The 16,612-nt window shown below is 46.3% G+C and overlaps 3 protein-coding genes across 4 annotated transcripts; 2 read left to right on the forward strand and 1 right to left on the reverse strand.

The window, feature by feature from the left end:
• Positions 1–1,334: 1,334 nt before the first annotated feature.
• On the forward strand, positions 1,335–12,249 carry LOC121600165. Of its 2 annotated transcripts, XM_041928516.1 has the most exons (5): positions 1,335–1,538; positions 2,125–3,853; positions 3,972–4,151; positions 10,360–10,475; positions 10,564–12,249. In XM_041928516.1, the coding sequence occupies exons 2-5, from the start codon at positions 3,508–3,510 to the stop codon at positions 10,630–10,632; spliced, it is 711 nt and encodes a 236-aa protein (XP_041784450.1). In that variant the 5' UTR covers positions 1,335–1,538; positions 2,125–3,507; the 3' UTR covers positions 10,633–12,249. The 2 variants fall into 2 exon arrangements, with proteins under 2 accessions (XP_041784450.1, XP_041784443.1); XM_041928509.1 differs by lacking the exon at positions 1,335–1,538 and having other exon boundaries at positions 1,551–3,853.
• A 90-nt stretch (positions 12,250–12,339) lies between these two features.
• Positions 12,340–14,107, reverse strand: LOC121600134 (26S proteasome regulatory subunit 6B). Its single transcript, XM_041928464.1, has 4 exons — positions 13,971–14,107; positions 13,777–13,860; positions 13,136–13,686; positions 12,340–13,047 (listed from the first exon to the last, which is right to left on the reverse strand). Exons 1-4 carry the CDS (start codon positions 14,001–14,003, stop codon positions 12,477–12,479), a joined length of 1,239 nt encoding a protein of 412 aa, XP_041784398.1. The 5' UTR covers positions 14,004–14,107; the 3' UTR covers positions 12,340–12,476.
• A 163-nt stretch (positions 14,108–14,270) lies between these two features.
• Positions 14,271–15,690, forward strand: LOC121600160 (surfeit locus protein 6 homolog). Its single transcript, XM_041928499.1, has 4 exons — positions 14,271–14,635; positions 14,735–15,124; positions 15,211–15,365; positions 15,445–15,690. Exons 1-4 carry the CDS (start codon positions 14,533–14,535, stop codon positions 15,664–15,666), a joined length of 870 nt encoding a protein of 289 aa, XP_041784433.1. The 5' UTR covers positions 14,271–14,532; the 3' UTR covers positions 15,667–15,690.
• The last annotated feature ends 922 nt before the right edge of the window (positions 15,691–16,612 follow it).

Below are 16,612 nucleotides of genomic sequence, written 5' to 3' on the forward strand. Positions count from 1 at the left end.
ATAAGAGTGGATTTCAAAATAGAAAGGTTGAAAATGAATGAAAAGTTCATACAAACTAGAATGTGTTTGGAAAATTTAATATGCTGCCTTGGCTGTTGTTATAGGAAACTACGAACACGATTGCAGATTGGGGCATAATTCTTTCAATAACCATAGCAACACCATACAGAAATAAGAGGGACACAGATTGCAGAGGTTTTCCAAATTAGAGCCGCAAAAATGTACTGAAAATGAAGGGACTGTCAAAAATGTTCAAATAAGAGAGGGTTTTCAAATCGGAGAGTTCTCAGATTAGAGAGGGTTAACTGTTGACTGTGAATTTTTATTCAATTTCCTGTTCCCATTTGACAGAAATTTACACTTTTCAAATCCATAAAATCGCTATTAAGATGGAAATAAACAAATAAGCAAAAACTATTGCTTAGTTCTATTTTAAAACACCATAGCAGCTCCACATGTGATTAATCCATTCTTCGTTAATCTCCACAGTGTTCAAAACGATATAGTTATACTTGAAAGCGAGAAAATGTATGAAACAACCAACTTATCAACCATTAGAAAACAGATTTTTTAAAGTCAAATGTCATTAGATCATTCACACTCAATCAAGTAGAGTTTAGTTAATGTGTTACGTCAATATACAGTCGATTTTTAGTAGTAATATTAAAGGAGTCATTTCTACATTAAGTTGAATGTTAAATGTTGAAAAAGAATTTAACACTTTCTTTTGTATCAAATACCTACATGAAATTGGAGAAAAGAAACTAAAAGCTTTATTTAAACATAAACTAAAGCATGATATGTTGAAAGACTGCCATGATATGTTGAAAAACTGCAAAATGACACTTGAGAAGGTCTGGGCCTAGGAGATTTTAATAGTTTATAATATTTAAATATATTTTTCATTGCTTGATGTCTCTTGAGAGACCGTTAAGTTTGTTAGGTTGAATTCGATGCTCATCAACATCGCGCCAAAAACCCGTGCAGCACTGTGCATGCGATGCCACCTCAATAACGAGGGAGTGGTTTTGCGTCAGGCCAAGATCGGAACGCATCCGAACGCTGAAACGCTCGACCAGCGACCGAGGCGAGAACAGGAAGAACAACGATGATGCGCTCCCCGGGGGGAATGGAAAGGACCAAAGGGAGGATGGTGTTGGTCCTTGAGGAAGGTGAGGAGGGGGGGGGGAGCAATCCAGCTTCGCTACAAAACATTCCGAAATGTAACGAATCCTCTCTCGCTCTCACCCTTTCTTTCATTTTCCCATTTTCACTCTCTCTCTCTCTCTCGCTCGTTCTTTTTTTATCTCTCTGTTTCACACTTTGAAGTTGCGGTCTCACTTTGGCTGTTGATGTGTTCTATCTCCCATTTCGAAATTTCCACCACATCCTGCCATTCCCCCCCCCCCACTACAGGAAGGGCAACCGAAAACTACGGTCAGCCTGAAGTCAGACCGAAGTAGCATTTACTAACTGGCTGTCGCGCACCAGTTGTTGTCGTCGTCGTCGAAGTAGCCCGGCCGCAGAAAGGAAGAAGGGTACGTGTATCATTTGCTCTCCTTTTCACACTCGTTCGCACTCTCCTGTTTCGCTCTCTCGCTCGCACGCTTTCCATTGCTTACACGCATTGGTTCAACTGTGGACCGATTTTCGCGTTTTCCAGCGCGTGTGTTTCACAATCGATTTTCATTCGGTGGCACCCGGTGGTTGAGTGGCATGTAGGGAAAGGGAGTTCCCCGAAGTCCGAAGAACGGCTCGTTGTTTGCGTTTCCGCGACCAGCCGACCAGCTGTACCGATCGTGGAAGGAAAGGGCCGAAGCGCGGCACGGCTGCCGCTACTGCTGCTGCTGTTTGGTGTTGGCTTGCAGTTACTCGCGTGGTCGCCAGTGATTCGGTTCTCTTTCCTATCCGCTCCCGCTTAGTTTACAGCAAGTACAAACGATAACAACAACAGTGAATTATTTTTGTTCAACAAAACAACACCCTAAAACTATCGTCAACCACTGTGCATCCCTGTTTCCACACAAGTGTGCTCTCCGTGTTGCTAGTGTAATTAAACCTGCTTCACAGTTTACATCAGCCAGCACAATGATATAACTTTGCTTCCCTTTCGGTTCGCTGTAGGCGTCGCGCAATCATCACCAGACCACACATGTGATTGTCCGTGCGGTACGTTTAGCTTCGTTTAACTACCATTTCACCTTTTCCACTTAAACCCACGTACACAAACACACACACGTACAAAGAAGCAAGATGGGAGAAGGTTGGATGCATGGTGAATATTAAAGTGTTTGCTGTAAAAGTGTGATACGCGATGCCGCATGAAGCGATGGAGCAGCCCAGTCGCTCGTGCACCGTCGTCGGCGTGTAAGTTACCTTTCGGACCGCAAACACACACACACGCGCGCGCGCTTCTACCCCAGTTTGGGATGGGCAACTTCGGCTGAATGAATCTGTCTCGTCAGTTAATTGTGTCGCTTTGTGCGGGGTGTAATAAGTGCTGTGTAAGAGGCTCGTGAAGGTTCGTTTGAGGCGAGTCGCGTGGTGTGGTGCATGGTGCGACGATTGCATGCAATTTGCGGATAAATCAACAAAACCAGCTAATGCTTCGATCGAACAAAAAAAGAAACAAAACCCAACAAACAAACCAAACAACCAAAAAGCTCGAGCTAATCGAAAATATCGTCCACAACCACCGAGAGAGAGAGAGAGTGCAGCCCACGTGGTATGGTGCCTGTGTTTCCTGGGCTTGGCTCACTTGATCTTGCTTGCGTGAAGAGTGTGTATGTGCGGTCAAAGTTTCATGTAACGTTGGAAACGGAGCGCCGCGTGTGCGTGTTTGCGTAGTGTTTGTGCGGCACGGCACACGAAATTGATTGATTTGGCAAATGGAACGTGAAGAAGGTTTATCTGATCGGTCACACAAAGGGAAGCGATCCTTCCTGTGTCTGGCGGATGGATGTTGGTAGAAAACGGAGGGGGAAAACAGCACAAAAGAAGAGTTCACCGGAAGAGGTGAAAAAAGGCAATAAAACTTATCTACGGAAAACAATTCGTCCGTCTTTCGACGTTCCCATCTGTTCTCCACCACAGCAAATACTCGATTTCGTTCGATTCTACACGGCCCCGAAGGAGGGCCCCAAGCTCCAAGCTAAATTGGTTTTGTGCTAAAAGCGAAAGTGAACCGATTCTATTTATTTACCCCTGCTGCTGATGGTCGGTGTTCCCGAATCGGTCGATGGAGGAGTTCTCCTCTCCTGTCTTTTGTGCTTTTGTTTGTTCTAACCTGCCCCACTCGACGGGACGCAATCAATTGAAGCACGTTTACGTATTTTCACCCACCGCTTCCCGGCTGTGACATCCGCCCCATCCGCCCCAGCAGAAGCTAAATGAGTGTAGGCAGCAAGCGTCTGCCAGCAAGCGCTGCCCGGGAACGGAACACTGTAGAACGAACGACGAAACGTGTGCGAACCGTGTTTTCGTGGTAAACGTGAGCCTGTTGTTACAATGTTATTGCAATTAGATGGTGCTATAGAAGCGACTGCCTCCAGCGAACGATTACAGCGCAGCAGCAGCAGCAGCAGGACAAAGGACATCATTACAGCGCCGTGGAATGAAGCCATCAATGGTACCGTACTCGGCAAAACCGTACCCAGAAACGCGACCGTCAGTAGGCCGACCGAGGCTCGATCGTACGCACACGTAACTGGTTCGATGGCGCACGGCAATAGTAGCAGTGGCACGCTAGCGTCGGCCCTCGTGCCACCGAGAGCGCCGAACGGTACGGTCGCAACGTCCACCACACCCACCGAACAGCCCGCCCGAAAGGTTGACATATTAATCTATCCAACAGGTGAGTGACAGGTGTCTCGTGCTCCATGTACGTTGTGGTACTAGTTTTTTACTTTACTTTGTTGGATTTAAATTAAAACAAACAAAAACCCCGCTTCGTTACCCGCCATTCTTCACAGTTTCGCCGGAGACGATCGTCGTACCGATCCTGTCCTGTATCGTTGGCTTCCCCATCTTTGCCCTGCTCGTCATCTGCTGCCTGCGGCGCCGTGCCAAGATTGCCCGCGAACGTGACCGGCGGCGAAACTTCGATCTCAAGGCAAACACCATTACGCTCGTTCGCTTCAATTCGCACCACCGTAAGTATTGTGCCGGTGGTACGCCGCCGTTTTTCCCCGGGAAAGTGTGGGAAGTGGTAACTGGCTTTTTTTTACTTTGGAGAATTTGGATAGTTTCTTTTGGAGGGCAACATCAACTCTGTCTCAAAATCCTTGTATGCTCGCGTGTGCCTTCAGGCGTGCGGGACGCACAGCGCTTCATCGTGAAGCAGCAGTCGAACGCGTACAAAGGAACGCCGTAGTGACAAGATAGTACAATGGAACGAAACAACTGAAAGTAGCGTAGAGTGAAAGACAGAAGACAGTGTGAGAGAGAATGAGAGCATCATTCCAGTTTTCCCTCAGTAGGCCCTGCTACTACAACGCGACGAGGTACGAGCGCAGCAAAGAATTTCGGGTAGATGGTTTTCGCGAAATTTGCGAAAGCATTTCACAAAAGTATGTTTCCACTTTTCGTTTCCGTTGGAATGCGGGCAGAGGAGTCTCTTCGCAGTGCGCGCGTCTTTGCAGCAGCCAGCCGGGGAATAGTTCAATTAATTAAACATTGTCCACAAACCAAACTTGCTGGCTGTGCTGGTGATGCAAAACTTTTTCTGGCGCGTCAACAAAATTGATTCAATTATTTCATCGCGGCGTGTACGGCGCGTTACAACATTTGCACAAAGTTGGCGCCCGCGTGGGGGAGGAGGTTCTATTGGTCGCCTGCTATGAATGCCACGTTGTTTGTGCATCAATCAGCCGTCGCCGTGCTTGTCCGGTGTCTAAGGGTGGTGCAAGCTGTTTAGGGGTGGGGAGCTGTGATAGAAATTAGGCAAAGTTTTGTAAATAAAGTTCGGGGCCCGGAATGGCCGCGGGAGTAAGTTTGTTGGGCAAAACCTCCGTCCCCATGGGCGATAGGCTAACAATTCCCTGCGGGCTGCGGTTGCCGGGTCTTTAAAAAGCAGTCGCTGCTGCTGCTAAGGGAGTTGCACAGTCGCGAAGATCGTTAGCGTGCGAGGCGATGGGGGGGATGCGATCCGGTGTGGAAAACGGTGGAAAACGCTAGCACATGAATCACATCTAATGGAGGACAATTCATCCGTTGCGGGAGATCTGTGCAGCGTGAAAGACTGGAAGGATATTGTACGCTTGCCGCCAATGTGTGTGTGTCGGTGTCGGTGTCTGTGTGCGCGCTGAATAAGGTTTATTGAGATTTATTATCTAGCGCAAAGGATCCTTTATTTAGATTAATAAGCGACGCGCTCTATAACGAGCACCAAATCGTCGTGGCCCCCGGGGTGGCGATATCGGGGTTTGGAACGATGTTTCTGGTGGGTGAAACGATGGCTATGTTTCGCATTGGCATGTTTACGCGAGGAAAAAAATAAGGCAAACGCGAATTTGCAATGGATTGAGTTTGGGTTCGGAATCACCAATCGTTATCATTTTTCATGAACTGTTTGATTGGGTGTGTTTAAGTGTTGTGTTATTGAATTATCTTGCAAATCTTTAGGAATGGTAAGCCATTTGTCTTGCCTGGGGCACTTTATTTAAGCTTGAGTAGCTTGATTCGTTGTAATTATAGTGTTATTACAAAATATATAGTATGGAAGTACAGACCATAGTGATGTGAAAGTTGCGACAGTTTCAATCAATATACAGAGTTTCCCACGATTTATTGGTTAGTTACCATCAATTTTTGATGGGTTCCCATATTATTTTGGTGCGTTCCCACGATTTTTTGCCGTTTCCCAGAATTTTTTGGTCTAATTGTATTGATATCTAATAGGAAAATACCTATAAATTATAGGAACGAACCAAAAATCTTTGTGAAAAAAATCGTGGGAACGCACCAAAAAATCATGGGAACTGACCAAAAAATCGTGGGAAACCCTGTATTATCGAACGAAACGTTCTGGAATTAACAACACTATTGTATAAATTTTTACATATTTTTTTTAACAATAAAAAGCTCGTAATTATTGTATGTTCCCAGTAGTATATTTGATAGACACGCTGGTTCTATGCCAGATAGAGCCAACAACCATCTGAGCAAGCAAGGATTGATTTATTCGACTACTTTAGTAACCATATTGGATAATATGACACAATATAACGATATAATTAGACCTCATAACGCTATTTGTCCGATCATCATTATTGGTCTTTCAGAAATTATATATTTAATATTTTAAAAGCTTTACTAAGATGACTAGTCAACTTCATATTTCAAGATTTTTTTGTTGTGAAATATTCTTATAAAACTAGTCATTCTCTAAGTGTGGCATCATATACGATAAAAAAGGTTGAAATAATAGGTAATAAGTGTAATATTTGTATCCTTGAAAACGTGCCCTGAGCCCACAGTATGCAACCCATGAAAAGGAATGTTATTTATTGGGCCCAAGGTTATTCATTAGGAGATCCCGAACCGCTCCATTAGTGGAATGGAAATAACAAACCCCAGACTCTAAACTCACCCAGACCACAGAACCACAGCGGATCAAAGGCTAAATAATAAAGCCCAGGCTCGGATAAATAATTTCTCCATTTGCCCCAAATGAAACACGACCTTAGAGAGGAATGATATTGGTAACGTTGCAAACAACCCACCGTATACATATAGATCCTACTTCTAAGAAAATCGCTACAGCTCCGGCCAAATGAACCACCACGTTACGCAAACAAAATTCAATACTGAAACTATCCACATTTCAGCATTTGTGGAGTGGCCGTGGGCATGCTGCCAGCCAGGGAATGCAAGCTGATTTGCAATGCACTGTCTCTATATTTGTCTTTGGCAAAATTGAATTGGAAAACTTTCAAAGATTCATCGGAGAAACAGGATCGATACGGATACGGTTCCTGCCGCACGCTATAATTACTCAACTAGTTTCAACCATTAAACAACGTTCAACTCTCCCAACACTTCGCAAGGGGGAGAAAAAACGAGCATAGTAATAGTTTACCTTTTAATGGGTTACTTGAAACTAATTAAAAGCTTGCCATTCAGCGAACAAACTTCCCCGCCAGTAACATGGGAGGAAAAAAAAACTTTACCAGTTTGCAATCGATCTAAAGTTTCCGCGCCCAACAGAAAACCGATCGAACCGGAGCCGGAGTAAACGGTACACTATTTGCCACTGTTTGATTGAAAGCCAAAACAAACCGGACTCGCTGGCGGAAGAATCTGATACGCCTTCAAAAGGGAAGGTAAATCGTTCGTTAGAAGTTTCCGTCGGTTCCGGTAGCGGATTGGATCGGCCTGGTGGGTTTGGCGGAAAATCCCTGCCCCGTGGGTGTATTATTGATACTGGGAAAGATTTATGTTTAGCTGTGTCCATGCAAACGATACGTCAAGGGTTAACAGGGGTACCAGTTTCGTGTGTGAGAGTTGTATCAATGGCCTTAAACCTCATAAAGCTCATTTAAAGCCAGATAAAACAAAGTCCATATGGATGGATTCACATTGATGCTCCATCCTAGATAAACTATAAAACGATGTGAACTTTATTCGTCGTTGGTGCTCATCATCCTCTCTTTAAATTCTTATCTCACTCTCTCACACTATCGTTAAGCCCTCCGCATGTGTACACAACTTCAAACGTTGATTCAAATTCATTTCACGCACAGCTGCAACACACAATCACACACTTGACGCGTGGATCCACCACGTGGCCGACATTAATGAGCTTCTGATTGTCGGGAGCGAACGGCTGTGCGGAACCATCCGCACCATAATGGTGATCTGATTAGCTGGCACCCCTTCGCCCCCGACCTCCGAATGGCGACCAGGATAACATTGTCAGACGGCCAACTATTCACGGCCACACTCTCAGCTTTTCTCACTCACTCGCAGCTTTGGTTGCGGTTGCAGCAACGCTCGCGTGGGACTAACCACGCGCCACCGTTTGCGCGTAATGAATGCGCAAGTAAATAAATAAACGAGTGTGTATAAATAAATAATTGATTCGTTCGCGTAACGCAGCATTACATCGGCCTTTCGGTCGACTTCATGGCCTCTCCGGGTGTGGCATCCTGGCGCCTGGTGTTTGATGTGGTGTGGTTGGGAGGTACGCTTAACGAGACAAAGTAACGTAAAAAAATAGGGAATTCACCATCAGCTCGGTCCGGTGCTCTTTTTCCCTGCAATTCCAAGCGAGAGAGAGAGAGACTACCTAACGAAGTGGCAATTATTCCCATTTAGATCGTGCCCGTTGGGAGGTGGGTTCGTCAAACCCATCCCCAGGCACACGCCCTATCGTGCGAGGTCAGTACGACTCTCGTACCATTATAAAGTTGGCAAACATTCCCAGCATCATAATCCACCAACATGAGGATTGTGCAAGCGAAAGGAGCAAGAATGTTGCTCTGGTTTTTATTGTGTTTTGCCTCTTTGCCTTCTGCGGGAAGCGCGCTAAACGGCTCATTTTGCTGTCCCTTTAGGTTTGACCCGAAGGCTGACCCTAGAAAGTCGTGATCGTCGGTTCGACGCTAATGCTTACTTTGGCACTAGTTTGTTGTTGCTTTTTTCTGTTGTTTCCATTCGGTGGATGGTGGAGGATTATGATGCAAAATAATTGAGTGTGGTGCGTGTTTGTTTGTTTGTTTGCTTGTTTGGGTTGGGATGGAGTTGGAAGGCAATGCTAACTGCCACCGCTTCGATGCGATTTGATTCTTTATTACCAAATGGTAACTGGCTCGATGATAGATTGTATAGGGCGTCTCAGTGGTCTCGGTGCTTCCTTCGCTCTCGCCGCATAAAAAGTTCGCTCTATTTCTGGCGATTTAATTCTTGCTTCAATCAAGACGTATCCCTGGAAAAGCAGAATCATCGTTCATTTCAATTGAGCGCATCAGCGGAGGATCGGTGTTTGGGGGCGTTTCGGTCACTGATAATGAAGGGTATTGTGTGGGAGCTATTGCTGCAGTAAGCAAAAGATTGATAGACATACAGATCTATTTCAGTCTTCTTCCTTGTATTATTCATGTAGACATAAGGCTTGAAACTAACTTTTGGGGAAATATTTACTTTTGGAAGAAATGTTGGACATATTTAAAAAAAGAATAACGGTATTGTTTTGATAAGCGCCTGAACTTATGCCATGTTTACATGTGTTGGGTGTTTATGTTTATGATTATTTTCTTTTATTTAAACTATTTCGACCCTCTTTAGGCCGGTCTCGTGGTACAGTCGTCAACTCGTACGACTCAACAACATGCCCGTCGTGGGTTTAAGTCCTGAATAGACCGTGTCCCCTTACGTAGGACTTGACTATAATGCTATGGCAAAAATAAGTCACTGAAAGCCAAGCTCACTTTCACTAGTGGGTACAGGCAACGGTGTTTGGCACAGCAATTGAAAGAAGAATTTCAACCCTAACCTTTATATGGGGTAACAAATGTTGTAAATAAATGTTAAACAGAATTTCTTAGTATAAAACAACCTATAGACACTGTTTTAGAGCATTATCCAACCTCTTTGCCCCTTCAAATACTCAATCTCCCATACAACTCGCTATATTCACACGGAGCCCCCGAACACCTATCCAAAGGCACATCTAATTAAATTAAATTCGTATTCAAAGTGCCGTTCGTGGAATAAAGCTCAAATTAGCTTGCCGCAAAGATGATGGTGCACGATGGAAGCCAGGCGTCCTTTTTGCGGAATTCAATTCTAGCACGGACGACGGCAACCCATCTTCCGGGCTCGCAAGCCCACTCTGAAGCATTTAGTACAAAACGTCGCCAGCAACAGCAGCATTTATTACGGTGTACCCATTCATGGTGGGCTGCTGCCTATTTCTGAGAATGCTGTGGAGCTTGTCTGGTCCGGCACTGGAGCAATTTCGCTTGGTCCGCATTTCCAGAACGCTCCGCTCTGTCGGGTTTAACTAACTTCAGGAAGACATGTCGAATGAATGGGAACAAAGAACCATCTGCCGCCCCAGCCTGTTCGGAATGCATCGTACAACGTCGCACTGTTACGAAAACATCCTTTTTCGTAAGGAAAAGAGTAATAAAGATTGGATTTTTTGTTCGCGTGTGTGTGTGTATTGACATGCATTCGGCAGATGCCTTCATTCGCGTCCTTTCCTCCATCGTTAGAGCGGTCGCATTGATTCAAACGACCAGAAGACATCTGTACTACAGATGATTGAAGAAACAACCATCTTGCTCGTTTTTTGTTGTTCCGTAACTAATGCAAATATATTTTACCTTCGTCCTTTTTTGCTTATTCCTCCAACAGTCGGCAATCAGCGTTCGATTCTGCTACAGTCGAGGGAGAGCCTGAGCCGCGGATACCCTTCCCTCGATCTGGATACGGTGTACGAGGAGAAGAGTGATACGCATGGCAGCAGCCAGGTAAGGTTGATGTTTGGTGCTGTTTTGCTCCATCCTCGAAGAAATCTTCCTCCCTTTCCTTCTACTACATTGCCTTCGCTCGATTTAGCTTGATTCGCCCGCCGCCCACATGCTGCTGACCGATCCACCCTCCGACACGGACAACGAGCAGTGCTAGCATTCGGAGAGTCCGGTCGGTTCGAGGGCACCGAGCCCAACGGAACTGACCGGACCGCTCCTGCCGATCCGTACCAACACGATCACCGGCACGATCGCAACCGCCGCCTACGGTGCGTACGGCAAAGATCGGGACGATACGGTGCTCGAGCTGGTCCGTGGCAAGCGGAAACGGTTTCGCAACACCAAACACAAACGGTTGGCCGTTTCGCACAGCGAGACGAATCTGACCGGGCTGGGCCGAACGCACGCAGCGTGTAGTAGCGGCGTCATCAGCCCGGCATCAGCACGATCGCCACGGGAAGGAAGGGATGCAGCACGCGATGGACGTACCAGTACCACCAGCTTTGACGAAACGACGACGACATCGGCCAAGACGGCTACGGCCAAGGACGGCAAACCACCGGCTAGATATGGGTCGCGCAAGAAGGCACCCCGGGTGCAGCGGCAGAAGGAGGTGTGCGAAGGTATCCGGGCACCGCTCTGGACCACCCTGACCCACGCACAGACAATAAGTGACTATGAAATCTGAACAGCTTCCCAGCCGCAGCATCGCGTTCAGGTCGGGCGAAGGCACTGGCTGCGTTTTACTGTTTTGTTTACGCGGCATCTGTCCTTTGCGGCATCGACTGGTAGTTAGGAAAACGTGGCTAGATTTCATATAACCAAACAGTTTTGGAATGTAGTAACAAAGTGAGGGAGAGAGAGAGAGAGAGAGGGTTGATGAGAATTTTCTTGTGGTTTTGGGTTGGCCAAGCTAAAACCTTGTTAATTATATAGCCATAATGTTGGGTCGGAGGAAGAGAATTAAGCATTAAGCATAACGCAACACCAGTTTAGGTCGAATACCGGTTGATTGATACAATGAGATGAGATTGAGCAATAAGCAACAAAAACACATACACATAACGGGTCATAAAGGAATGAATATATAAATGCGTAGCTAAGCAAAGCATCTTGTTGAAATAAACTTTTAAATAAATGCAAACTTTAAATCTAACGGGTCTTTGGTAATCCCCCCAAAAAGGTACATAAAAAAGAGGACAAATAATCCCATTAATCGATTACTATATACACGTGCAAACGAGCAGTAGCTATGTATACAATACCTATATACCGATGTTGAAATGACATGATATGATATGATATGATATATATATACAACTTTCATCGCGCTGCATGTAATTTTTATCCTTACCCAAGTAACGGTTTCTTTGTGGGGTTCGTTCGAGGGTTTGCTTGATGCAGTGTACGAGGGACGAATTTAGCAAGAGATGTGTAACAAAGCACGTTGGTAATAGACTTCGTGCGCGCAAATATACAATTGAAATGCACGAGAGGGAGAATAACAAAGAGATTCTAACATTCAAAATGTAACAAACGTAAGGGCTTCGCCTTCTCTTCACTTCGTGTGCTTGAGGCGAGCCATCGAGACGGGTCCGTTTGTCGCGGTTTCAAAGCATTTAGCATTTAGTAATTGTGAGAGTATATGTATGTGTATGTGTGCGTGTGTGTTTCATTTCCAAAAATGCCAAATAACAAACTCTGTGGATTGTCAATGTTAAACAACAAAGAAAATTATATATATATACTATACTATACCATACATACCCCTTATATAGTTGCATCCATGTGGAGGAGGTGTTTCCATTGCTTCAGCTTCCGTAACGTCCGAAATGTTTCAAACGAGTCAAACCAGAACTCGACGTTTATCAGACAAAATCGTAGCTAATTTTATTGAGACGAACCCACACACAGAATTCGTGTACATTCGTGTAACCTTAAAGCGAACGTGAATACACCAGCGTCAATGCCGCCACGCCACTCCCAGCGCTGCTGCTGTGTCTACTTGTAGAACTCGTGCTCCGTTTCATCTTTCTTGATGTTGTTCTTGTAACCCTTCTCGAAGTCCTTCGCCAGCACAATGTATCGGTTTTCACGCACCGCGTGCATACCCGCCTCCTGGCAGATGGCGTTAATGTCCGCACCAGAGATCTTGTCCGGCCGGGCGACAAAGTCCTCCAGGTCGACATCTTCCGACAGGTTCATCTTCGCCGTGATGGTCGAGAAGATCAGCCGCTTCTGTCGCCGGTCGGGCAGCGGGAACTCAATCTTACGATCGAGACGACCCGGACGCAGCAGGGCCGGATCGAGCGTATCGGCCCGGTTAGTGGCCATGATCACCTTCACGTTCGTCGTCTGATCGAACCCATCCATCTGGTTGAGCAGCTCGAGCAGAATACGCTGCACCTCCCGATCGGCACCGGTCTGCGCATCGAAACGCTTCGTCGCGATCGCATCAATTTCGTCGATGAAGATGATGGCGGGCGAGTTTTCCTTCGCGAGGCGGAACACATCGCGCACCATGCGCGGCCCTTCGCCGAGATACTTCTGCACGAACTCGGAACCGACCACACTGTTGAAATAGGGGGGGAAAACAAACACGCATTACATTTGCATTGAGCTGTCCGGCTGAACATGAAACATGGCGCTTGTTTACGTACCGAATGAATGCAGCTGTTGTGTGGTGAGCGACCGCCTTCGCCAACATTGTCTTGCCGCAACCGGGCGGTCCGTACATCAGTACACCGCGCGGTGGGTCAATACCGATCTGCTTGTACAGCTCGAAGTGTGTAAGCGGCAGTTCGACGGCTTCGCGGATTTCCTGCTTCTGCATGTCCATGCCACCAATGTCCGAATACTGCACGTCCGGCTTTTCGTCCGCATTCAGCATCGAGATGGAGCTGTCCGCCTCCGGTGGCAGAACGTCCACCAGCGCATTGCTGTGCTTGTGTAGGGCGACACTGGCCGACGGCTTCAGCAGTTCCCGGTCAATGGTGGACAGAATGCGCACGTAGTAGTTGGATCCGGTGGTCGAACCGACGATACCGGTGTTCTGATCGACCGCCTCCAGGAACTGGCCAATTACGAGCGGCACCGACTGGATGCGCTTCACCTCTTCCTGCGCGTGCAGGTACTCCTTCTTCAGGTTGCGCTGCTCATCCTTGATGTACTCTTCCTGCACCTCTAGGAACTCGAGCATCTTTTGCAGCTTCTGTGGGGTGGACGAGCATCGGTGGACGTGGGTTTAGCAAGGGCGGTGAACTGTAATCTACGCACAGCGACATTTGTACTAATGTATTACCTTGTATTTTATGTAAAGATCCTCCTCCAGCGGTTCTTCCAGCGGGTTCACTACGTCCTTCATTGTTCGCGTGTCGGACTCGTCCTGTGCGGGTAGGAATGGTAACCAATCGCCGTTGCTTAATTCCGTTGACTAACGTTTAACTTCGACTGCCGCTAGCAAGCCCACAGGTGCAACTACACCCTCGCACTTACCTTATCAGGAATAACCATCTCGGCGTCAATCATTTTCACTATTTTTTTGCAAACTGAACAAGTAAAGAGCGGACAACGGCAACAAATAATGCAATGACTCGGATGATTTTTGACGGATGAGCTAGCGTCAACAGAATTTGACAGCTGGCTTGTTCGGCGACGGCCAAGGTGAATAGAACAGAACAGCGCATGTGTATTTTTGAATGAAGTGGAATGATTTATTTTATTGCAATAAATTGTGGAAAATATTATCAGCATGCTGTGGCACGCATAAAAGTCACATTTGTTTACCAACTTGGTTCATATTTTTGCAATAAAATAGTTTTGTTTAGCTTTCGGTTCATATCGGAACAAAGGTTCTCGGATTGGATCGGATGACGACTGTTTTCTGGTGACCATCACTACACGTCATGCCAAAACGGTACCATGCACGACTACACCACTGTGTGCTATTTGTTTTGATCGGCACCACGCGGAAATTAAGACGATTTGTGCCGGGAATCTGTATCATTAAATAAATTCACGTGTGTGTCTAGTTTCGTCCCTCATAAATAGATCCAAAATGGGTAAGAAAGCGACTAACGAGCTGCAAACCCGTCTGCAAGCGATAAACGATGAAATGGAGTTTTACATGGAGCTGTTCAACATACCGGAAGCCAAGAAAGGTACGGTCGGGGTCGGTCGGGGACTTTCTTTTTGTAAATATGCTGTTTAACGAAACGAACTAACGCACTCGAACATCTATCCTACGTTTCTTTTTGCAGATGAAGATGAGGATGACTCTGAATATCTGCTCGACACAGTGGAGAAACCGAAAAAACCACTCATGAAAAATACGGATGATACCGAAGAGGACAGGACGCACCAGAACATAGTGAAGCAAAACAAAATCGTATCAAAGCACTTGGGACGCAAATCAAGCACAGACCCGCACAAAGTCGAGCGCAAGAAGCTGAAGAAGGAGAAACAGATGAAGAAAAAGCTGAAAAACATCAGCATGATGGTGATCAAGCAGGAAAAGGAAAGGAGCAAGCTGATCGAACATAAGCCGCTGGTCGTGAAGCAGGAAAAGAAAGCGGGGCCAATTTTCAACGCGGAGGGCAAAATTGTGTTCTCCAAGGTGCAGCTTGATGAGAGCGATGTAAAGAAGAAGGGTATGTTTTTGGATTCATGGCATTTCCTCGACAAACAGGCCTAGTAATGCGTTTGCCGTTTTTTTTCTTCATGTTATCCCCTATAGGAATTGAAACAGACACCAGGAAACTGCTGAAGAAGGTCCTGGATAACAAGAAGCAGCTTGCGGAGCTGAAGGAATCGGGCGATATTGAAAAGTATGCAGAAATTAAGAAGAAACAGGCGTGGGAGAAGGCAATGGCCAAAACGTCGGGTCAGAAGGTAATGTTTGTCCAGCTGGATTATGTTAGAAATAATGGTGCCACTAATGTTTGCCTCTGTAACTCTCTCCCCGACACAGGTCCGCGACGATCCGGAACTGCTCACGAAGAAACTGGTCCAACGCAAGAAGCAGATTAAGAAATCAAAGGAACAGTGGAAGGAACGGGCACAAAAGATCGAGCACCAGCAGAAACAGCGACAGAAGGAGCGTACAGCCAACATTAAGGAGCGCGCTCAGAAGAAAAAGAACACCAAGTTGAAGAAGATGGCCAAGAAAGGACGAGTAATTCCTGGTTTCTAGAAATATATACGCAATTGAACTCTATTAAACTAACGCAATAGTAAACTATTGCGTTCTCCTCCGAACATCCACGCAGGTTTTCCACTTATTCCACCATTTCCGCATCTCTAATGAGCGCGCGTGCCAATAATAATCATAACAAACTAAGGGAAGGTAAGGGGATGGATGACTGGTTGGGCGACACACACACACACACACACACACACACACGGTAATGATGTGACATGATGATGGATACAGCGACAACCACTGTACGAGAAGCTTCCGTAACACTGCTCCACTCTAAACTTGCGACCCATTCCGTTTCCGTTTTTCATTCCGCACCAGTTGAATGAACTCTAAAAATATTTGCTTACCGTTTCGTTTTGTTCGTCATTTACGAAACGTACGTCATAGGCCGCTGTCCACGAGTGTGTGGCGTGAGCCGGTTAAAGAGCGTGCTCGAAAGAGGCACCTACTGGAGTAGGCGTACAGGTCGCGCCAAACCGGCGAAAGGACACGACGCCTTTTAATCGCCGTATCCCCTCCTTCTAGTTTGCACTTGAGACACGTCCGGGCCACACCATCCCCACCAGCGCCGCCACCCTCTCTGACGCGCCTGTACTTTATATTTAGGTGACGGTAGTGTTATGGTTGTTTTTTTGTTCTCCTCACTTCATCGTTTGTCTTATTTATATTTAAACAGGATGAGCTAGTTTCAGGATCCGCGTTTATTTATACTGGGCGCAGACAAGACCTGCTGACGCAGGCACGCCGGAACACTGTGGGGCACTGACGGACCAAATTGTGCACGAGACGTCCAAACGGGTGGGCATGCCACAAAAAAAGTCCACGATAAATACACATACAGTGCACAGTTTGCATGCATTGCAGCCGAGCCAGTCAGTCGGTTGGGCGCCCTTAACGTACTTGACCCTTTTGGTGTGGTGGCGCCGTGACCTCTCGA

This window comes from Anopheles merus, chromosome 2R (assembly GCF_017562075.2).
Source record: "Anopheles merus strain MAF chromosome 2R, AmerM5.1, whole genome shotgun sequence".
In the NCBI taxonomy this organism is placed as follows: Eukaryota; Metazoa; Arthropoda; class Insecta; order Diptera; family Culicidae; genus Anopheles; species Anopheles merus.

Coding starts and splice junctions, on each gene's coding strand:
- LOC121600134 (XM_041928464.1), bottom strand. CDS start 14,003: ATGATTGACGCCGAGATGGTTATTCCTGATAAG. Junction 13,861..13,970: donor AGATGGTTATTCCTGATAAG/GTAAGTGCGAGG, acceptor CTACCCGCACAG/GACGAGTCCGACACGCGAAC. Junction 13,048..13,135: donor ACAACAGCTGCATTCATTCG/GTACGTAAACAA, acceptor CTATTTCAACAG/TGTGGTCGGTTCCGAGTTCG.
- LOC121600160 (XM_041928499.1), top strand. CDS start 14,533: ATGGGTAAGAAAGCGACTAACGAGCTGCAAACCCGTCTGCAAGCGATA. Junction 15,125..15,210: donor GAGCGATGTAAAGAAGAAGG/GTATGTTTTTGG, acceptor TATCCCCTATAG/GAATTGAAACAGACACCAGG. Junction 15,366..15,444: donor CCAAAACGTCGGGTCAGAAG/GTAATGTTTGTC, acceptor TCCCCGACACAG/GTCCGCGACGATCCGGAACT.
- LOC121600165 (XM_041928516.1), top strand. CDS start 3,508: ATGTTATTGCAATTAGATGGTGCTATAGAAGCGACTGCCTCCAGCGAA. Junction 4,152..10,359: donor TCGCTTCAATTCGCACCACC/GTAAGTATTGTG, acceptor TTCCTCCAACAG/TCGGCAATCAGCGTTCGATT. Junction 10,476..10,563: donor ATACGCATGGCAGCAGCCAG/GTAAGGTTGATG, acceptor CGCTCGATTTAG/CTTGATTCGCCCGCCGCCCA.